Raw genomic sequence first — 8,473 nt, forward strand, 5'->3', positions numbered from 1 at the left:
GGTAGAAGCCCTGTCTGTCAAGCCTTCTGGAGCTTTCCCAGACAGCCACAGGCGTGGAGCCTGACTGCCAGTGGCCCGTGTGTGGCGGCGGCCCCACTCACCCCACACCCCGCCTCTGACATCAGATGGGGGGCTAGCCATGCCCCCGCATCGGATGTCAGATGTGGGGGGCGTGGTCTGGCTCCCAAACGGTGCCACGAGGCTCCATTCGGGAGCTAAACGAAGGCTGGTGCTGCATTCTCAGCGCAGCCAGGAGTGGCTCTTCCCTTGGAAGCGGCCCCTTCGGAGCTACTTAGGCTGGCGCTGCCTTTGCAGCACAGCCAGGAGCAGCTCTTCCCTGCCTTAAAGGGGCCCCTTAAAGGGGTAGGGTGCACTTACCCCTCCCTCCGCTCTTCCCCCTCCAGCGCTCCTTTATTCCGAAGTTAATCGGGGTGGCAGATTACCTCCCTGCCACCCCGTGGCCCCATTGTCCAGATATAACTGGAAGTATCCGCTGCAGGCACAGCAAATACTTCCGGTTGTATCCGGACAACGGAGCAGCAGGGAGGTACTCTGCCGCCCCGATTATCTTCGGAATAAAGGAGTGCCAGAGGGGGCAGAGCAGGGGGAGGGGTAAGTGCACCATACCCCGCACTTAAAGCGGCATCCCTGGCGCCATTGAACCAGCAGAACCGGCCACCTTTTGAACCGGTTTGGAGGCCTATAAAGGGCCTCCGAACCAGTTCCATGTGCATCCGTAGTTGTGAGGATCACCATAACTAAGTACACTGCTCTGGGCTCCTTGGAGGAAGAGTGGGATGTATATTTAAAAGCAAGCAAACAAACCACTAGCTGAGACCTTAAAAAATGCTACCAGCATGAGGCAGGCTTATAAGTGAGAACAGGAGCTCCCCAGTTTCCTTGAAGGATGTGCTCTAGTTAGTACTGTGCTAAGACATATCAGCCATAAAGGCTAATTAATTAAAAGCTTGCTCTACATTAATTAGTTAAAAGTTAAAGACAAATTTAGTCCCAGACTGCCTCCTTAAAATGTTTTGTATTATAACAAAGAATTTGAAAATGATAATAATTGAGGTAATGTGCAGTTATCACAAGAATACAAATTAATTATGCTTAAAAGTTTAATTCAAGATGGAAGCATGAAATTCTATGTGGATATTACTCAAGAGAGGGACAGTGTAAAAGCCGGAATGGAACGGGCTGGAATGTCACCTTAAAAATCAAACTGGATTCCAAAAAACAGTGGGATGCTTTATCAACTCTTGAGAATGGGTCCCAGATTATGGTATAAGGGCATGTAATCCAGCCTTCTTGCTGAAGCTAAGCAAGTCTTGGTGTAGTCAGTGCCTGTATGGGAGACCCATGTATGCCATTTTGAGGATCAGGGGTGGAGCCACCATTGCACGGGTAGGATCAAAGAACCTGGGCCGCCATGCTCAGGGGCCACGCCTGGCACCCCAGCCATACCCCTTTGTCAGACACACAGGGGATGTGATCGCATCTGCAAATGAGGCCACACGGCCCCATTTGTGAATAAATACTAAATTTAATGTAATTTACTAAAAACGGGCTGCGCAGTTCCAATTTTTAGCATCTTCAGCCAGTGCTGGGCGCCCAGCCTGCCCAGGAACGCGTCTCCCTGCCTTTACAAGCAGGGAAAGGTGCTCCGACATCTGCAGCGCTGACTGTAATTTAGTATTTACTTGCAAGTGGGGCCGCGCAGCCTTTGTTTGCAGGCACAACCATGCCCCTTGTGCTTTTGACATCAGACACAGGGGGCATGGCTTGGGTGGTGAGGGGCTGCTGATGGTGGGCTGGACAGGGGCTGATGGTGTTCTCCCTACGCCACTGTTGGGGATGTTACCATAGCTCAGTAGCAGAGCATCTGCTTTGCATGCAAAAAGTCCCAGGTTCAATCTTTGACATCTCCAGGAGGCTTTACAGACAGGGCTTCTACCCTGAAGCTCCTGTCAGGGGAGAGTGTGTGTGTTCACACACGAGCCAAACTTACCCCGAAGTCCTTTCAAGATCCTTGGACCCACTCCACACACAAAGTCAGGCTTTGTCTTGTGAATTCTAGCTTATCTCAAGGTATTTCCGGTTTTTTAAAATGCTGGTTTTAAGCTACTTTTTCTGAAAAGGCTGAGCAAATAGGGAGAGGCTACGTAGAATCAATAGCATGATAAGAAGGATACTCTCTTTAGAAATGCAGATGTAGCTCTTCAGTACTCTCTCCCTCTCCCCCCCCCCCGCCCGCCTCGCCACCATTGGCTAGAAGGAAAACACTATGTGAACTTGCATCAAAAGCAAACCCGAGAGTAGAGGGGAGGGGCTGCTTCCCTCAATGCCGCAAGTGTACTTCGAATTGGCTTTGCTCGACATTTACCCTGCAGCATGAAGCCATGTGCGAATAACTCCCAGAAGCATTTCCAGACGGGAGTTTTAGCTCAGAATGGAGGGTATGCGTTTGCACATTGTCTGGATTTGTGCTGAAGTCTGTGTGAGATATTGAGGAGCACTTCACACATGATTCGGGTTTTGCATTGCGCGGTAGAGCCTAGCCTGATTTATATCTAGGGTAAAAAATAAACTTTCTGCATCGGTTTTGGGGGTAAATTCAAACTCGCAGTAAGCACGTGGTAAAGCTTGCTGTCTGGAAAGCTCTAGGTAGTGCTGGGAAAGACTCCTGTCTGAAACCATAGAGAAGCTGCTGCCATTTAGCGTAGACAACACTGAGGCAGATGGACCAATGGTCTGAATTGGTAAAAGGCAGCTTCCTATATTTCTGTATTCCTAGAACAATGTGTGATAACTGAAACTTTTCTACAAGTATTAACCCTTCACAGTCAGGATGGAACTGCTTGGAACAGCACAAAATGGCAATTTCATAAATAAGTTTTTTGCTGAAAACTGCAGGAGTTGTTGCATACACATGTGAACTTAGGACAGGCCTTGCAGACAATGGACACCTGACAAAATTATCAGACTTAGTGACAAAGATTGAGAAGGGTTAATGGGCTTCTCTTTATCCCCTTTGGAACAGAACAGAAACAGGGCCGCCTGGGACAAATAAAGATTTTATTAACTGTACCTCTGAATATCCTAGTCTAGGTGCCATAATTAAATTTGTAGGCACCATGATGCCTGGGATTTGTCATGGCTTAGGAATTAAATTGATGCATTAGTAAAACATGACTAACCCATTCCTAGCCAAAACCAGAATGGAATAGGCCAGTCAGTCATTTAGTCAGTCTTTATTATGGTCTTTGACCAATAACACAATATCTAAAACAATATAATATTTTAAATATAGCCATATTAATAACATAACTTTACATTGAACCTAACCATTAATGAGCAGAGTGCGACAAACTCCTATTGCAGAACAAAGACGAATTCACATCTTTAAGGAAATATTTGATGTAGAATTCGTCCAATGGACCTGGCAGATTATGTAAAAGAAATTGAATAGGCTGAAATGAGCCCTTAAAAATCTAACTGGATGTACTAATTGCCCATAAAAGTGAATGATTATCATTTAGATCTCTAATCAGAAACTGCCCAGAGACTAAAGTTTGGGCGGTATATAAATGTGATGAATAAAATAAATAAATAAATAATCAGCTGAGAAGTCCATTGGGTGCCCCAGGTCAGTCAACTACTCTCATCCTGATCCACCTTACAAGACTGTTGTATAGATAAAATGGTGGGGAAGAACCATCTATGCCACCCTGAGCTCCTTGGAAGAATGGCAGGAAAACTCTCACACACATACACACTCACACTCACACACCACTTTTCAACAACAAAAGGTTCTAAACATGGTTTATAAAGAAAAAAGAATAAGGGGGGAGTTGTTCCTTGTTCCCAAAGAGCTCAGTCTAAATGAAACACAAGGCAGACACCCAAAACAGCCACTGTAGGGATGCTGTGGTGGGTTTTAATAGGGCCAATTGCTCTCCTGCTACTTAATATAAAGGGAATCACGACTGTGAAAAGCGCCTCTGCCGAATTAGAGGGGTGTGATTTGTGTAATATGGCTATGATCCAAACTTCTTCCATATTACAAAAGGAGATTGGAGGTGATGTGCAGTGGTTATTCAAAGCAGGAAAGCTGCCTGTTCCTATGAAAGCTGCCGAATGGTTCTGTGCACACCCCTACTCAAGACTTACCTGTTTTCCCAGGCTTTTAATTTAATTTTAAATTTTAATCTGTTTTTATCCACTGAGATTGTTTTCACCAGTTTTATGAATTTTAACTGCTTTATATTATTTTTATATCAGTTCTGTTTTAACTTTGTAAACCGCCTGGAGATGTCTATATTACCAGGCGGTATAGAAATATGATTAAAATCAATACATAAAATATGGGGATGCCTCATTGCAGGTCCTAATCAATACTTTTTATCCTTGCAGGAAAACAGAACCAGCTCCGTTTTCTGTTTTATACCTGCCTGCTTCCCTTCCCTCATGAGCCACCTAATGGCACAGCGGAGAAGTAACTTGCCTGGGGAGCAAGAGGTTGCTGGTTTGAATCCCCGCTGGTACGTATATTGGGCAGCAATAATATAGGAAAATGCTGAAAGGCATCATCTCATACTGCGCAGGAGGAGGCAATGGTAAACCCCTCCTGTAGTCTACCAAAGAAAACCACAGGTCTCTGTGGCCGCCAGGAGTCGACACCAACTCGACGGCACTACTTTACCCTTCCCTCATAAACACACAGTAATCTTATGTAGATTTAATGAAGGATTTATTCAGAAACAACTCCATTTTCTCCTTCTCCTTCCCCTCCCTTTTCCTTTCTGACTCCACCCTGCCCCCACCCACACTCTCTACAGGATCCTCCTTGGGACAAACTGCCCAACAAGTTTGTTGTTGGGAACATAACACAAAATATTACTAGACAGAATACAATATTTACCAAGAGAGATAAGAACAGCAGTGGCCTTGACTCAAATAATCATGCCCGTTTGCTGAGACCACACCAAGCACACAGCCTGCTTTATCTGCCCCTTCGGCATACAATCTTTACTGCCAGCCACTGGGGAGTTTCCTTTTCAGCCTTAATTAAGAAAGTCCTGCCGTAGTGGAACTGCCAGTGACCCAGTTCCCAGAGGCTCCCACTCTGTCTTCTTTTGTTAAACTAGTGGGCAGGAAGATCCTGGCAGCTAGGGACAAAGTAACATTTATTCTCACTTTCCTTGCTGGCTGGAATTTGGGGTTGTTAATTGCTTTGGCTGGCCAGCATCAGGGCTGTCTGTGCTATAGGCAAGCTCTCCCACTCAGAGAACTAGGAGCATCCTCTGACGCGCGTTGGAACAGAGGTGGACAACTCAATTCATTGCCAGCAGGCATGCTGGAAACACATCCAGGAAACTGCGGGTAGCCTGCGTATTTAATTGCATGCGTCATGCAATAAAATGGTCTGTAGTAATCATGTTTCACACATTGATCTGCCTTTTCTTTTGAACAATTTGTGGCAGGGACAGGAGGAAAGGTACCGTTGGAGTCCTGAGATGGAGAAGAAGGTAACTTGTACATGCAAAAACAGCTAGAGATTTGGAAGCCTGGGGAAATGCTGAAAAGGGTGGGGGGTCCTCCCGGCCTCCACATCTCTAGGAACAGCCTCCCCATCCCCTAGAAACTGCATAAGGGAATGGCATGGCTTTCCTCTGTTTTAGAGAGCCATCAGTGCTTTTGTGACATCAGCACCCATCCATTATTTTTTAAAAATGACACTCTCACCTCATATCTATTTGCATGCCCAGCAACAACAACAACAAGAAGAAGACTCTTTTGTTTTTTATGTAAAGATTCACTCATCTCAAGGCTATGTTTTCTTACACATTCCTCCCACTATTTGGATGGCATCTTATAGAACACTTATGTGGTCATGCCACCTCTTCCTTTAAATCATACCTCAAATTCCCTTTCTTAAGTGAAGTCTTTGGCTTCATGCCTGAGTTCTGACCTGTCACTCCTGCAACTGAAATGAAGCCTAAATATGCGTACTTGTGTTTGCTCATATTCACAGAGAGCAAACATAGCATGGTGATTGCTAATCACTGATGGCACCACAGCCCACATCCATGGATGACCTCTCCCAGAGGTTTCGTGTAAATGTTACATGGGGGACAGAATAGATCCTTGTGGCACCCCATAGGCCAAAGGCCAAGGGGTGGAGCAGGCATCCCCAGCACCACCTTCTGGGTACAGCCCTCCAGGTAGGAGTGGAGCCACCATATAACTGTGCCCCCAAGTCCCAAGCCAGATAGACATCCCAAAAGGATACCATGGTCAATGGTATTGAAAGCCTCTGAGAGGTCCAGGAGGATCAACAGAGTCACACGCCCTCTGTCTATGTCCCGGCGTAGGTCATCCACCAGGGTGACCAAGTCAATTTCCGTCCCATATCCAGCCAGACTGGAAAGGATCTAAGTCAGGGTTTCTCAACGTGTGGGTCCCCAGATGTAATTGGACTTCAGCTCCCATAATTCCCAACCAAAGGCCACTGGGGCTGGGGATTATGGGAGTTGAAGTCCAATAACATCTGGGGACCCACACGTTGAGAAACCCTGATCTAAGTAATCAGATGCATCCAGGACTGACTGCAGCTGAGATGCCACCATGCTCTCCAACACCTTGCCCAAGAAGGGGAGGTTTGAAACTGGTCAAAAGTTATTTAAGTCATCTTGGTACAATGAGGGCTTTTTTAGGAGGGGCCTGATGAGTGCCTCATTTAGCTGAGGGGGCACCACCCCCTGCTCTAGGCATAAAGATTCATATCCCTGCTCAGGCATAAAGTTCATTGGGTGACCATATGGCCAGTCCTTGTCTCTCAACCACCTACCTCAGAGGCTTGTTGTGAGGAAAAGCTTTTTGGAGGAAGGGTGGGATAAAAATCTAATCATCAATGTTCATCCTGTTAGCCTTGAGCCTCCCATTCCTACATCTTCCTGTTGTCTTGCCCACTGGCAACATTTTGTTTGCAAAATGTTTGCAAACTCAGTGGGGCAGGGACCTATCTCTTTCTGTAAGTTACTCTTTAAGGCTGTTCCCATGAGCAAGCCTACACAGCCCTACCTGGGTAGGGCTGGTTGCGTGGAGCACCAGGATCAGGCCCAATCCCAGTGCTGCCCCACCAGGAACCTGGGTTTTTTACCTAGGCTAAAAGTGAGATAAGAAGGTGTGTGTGTGCACCCTCCTAACCTACCACCTGGTCGTGTGGCAGCACAGTTTGCCTGCAGCCTCGTCTGGGCTGCCAGCAGCCTGTGCTACCCTAAAGGTCAGGGGAAGGAACACTCATAGGTAGGAAGCTGCCATCTACTGAGTCAGACCACTGGTCTATCTAGCTCAGTATTGTCTTCACAGACAGGCAGCGGCTTCTCCAAGGTTGCAGGCAGGAATCTCTCTCAGCCCTATCTTGGAGGTGCTGCCAGGGAGGGAACTTGGAACTTAGATGCTCTTCCCAGAGCAGCTCCATCCCTTGAGGGGAATATCTTGCAGTGCTCACATTTCTAGTCTCCCATTCATATGCAACCAGGGCGGATCCTGCTTAGCTAAGGTGACAAGTCATGCTTGCTACCACCAGACCAGCTCTCCTCTCTGGTCTTTAGAATGACTTCCATGCACCATGTGAGCAGCATAGTACATTGTGGACTTTCTGGGGTCCAGGCACCTTTCCGCCAGCCTTTCTTTGTTGCTGCGGTACTCACAACAGCAGCACTCATTCACCACAGCAAAGTGGGGCGGCGGCAGCAGTCATATGGGGGAACGTAGGGGCAAGCAATCTTGCCTCCCACCTGGCCCTCCGAGGCCCTGGAAAATGAGTTCATGCTCACAACCTCATTGTGTATGCTACTCTCTAGAGCAGGGCTGCACAACTCCGGCCCTCTAGTTGTTGATGGACTACAAAATCCATCATCCCCAGGGACAGTGGCCAATAGCCAGGGATGATGGGAGTTGCAGTCCAACATCTGCAAGAAGGCCGAAATTGTGCAACCTTGCTCTAGATCGATAGTAATAAATTGATAATATTTTGAACCTCCCCATTTGAAAGTATTAATTCATCATCAGTGTTTTAACTCCTCTCTCTTTTCTGACTTGCTTTCCAACAGCATCAAAGTGTTCCCCCTGATGTTGCTCAAAACACCTGCTGCTGATTATTAGAGGGAAAAGAACATAAATTTCTGATTGTATATTCTGAGCACAAAAATTGGTTTTTGGGTCATATAATATTATTACTCTTTTGTGAAACAGGTGGTGGAGAGACAGGAGACAAAGGAGATGAAATCAGCCAGGGCTGTACTCCATTAAACATCCTTTTCATTCAGCTAATTATGTGTTCGCCTCACTGACCCTACAGAAAGGCACATTACTGAAGGAGTCTGTGCCTAACTGCATGTTATATTCTTTAGTCTCTCAAGTTTCCTGAATGGCTCTTCCTTGCAAAATCTGCCTTTCTTAGCAG

The 8,473-nt window shown here is 46.6% G+C and overlaps 1 protein-coding gene across 1 annotated transcript in view; it reads left to right on the forward strand.

Moving 5' to 3' along the window:
- The window catches only part of KCNB1 (potassium voltage-gated channel subfamily B member 1), a 393,304-nt gene extending 385,095 nt beyond the window's left edge, over positions 1-8,209 (forward strand). The window contains exons 3-5 of the mRNA XM_053243527.1: positions 4,417-4,544; positions 5,487-5,531; positions 8,121-8,209. Coding sequence (XP_053099502.1) covers positions 4,417-4,544; positions 5,487-5,531; positions 8,121-8,172 — 225 coding nt within the window. The 3' untranslated portion in view covers positions 8,173-8,209. The remainder of the gene's footprint in view (positions 1-4,416; positions 4,545-5,486; positions 5,532-8,120) is intronic.
- Positions 8,210-8,473: the final 264 nt, after the last annotated feature.

This window comes from Hemicordylus capensis, chromosome 4, assembly GCF_027244095.1.
Source record: "Hemicordylus capensis ecotype Gifberg chromosome 4, rHemCap1.1.pri, whole genome shotgun sequence".
Lineage (NCBI taxonomy): Eukaryota > Metazoa > Chordata > Lepidosauria > Squamata > Cordylidae > Hemicordylus > Hemicordylus capensis.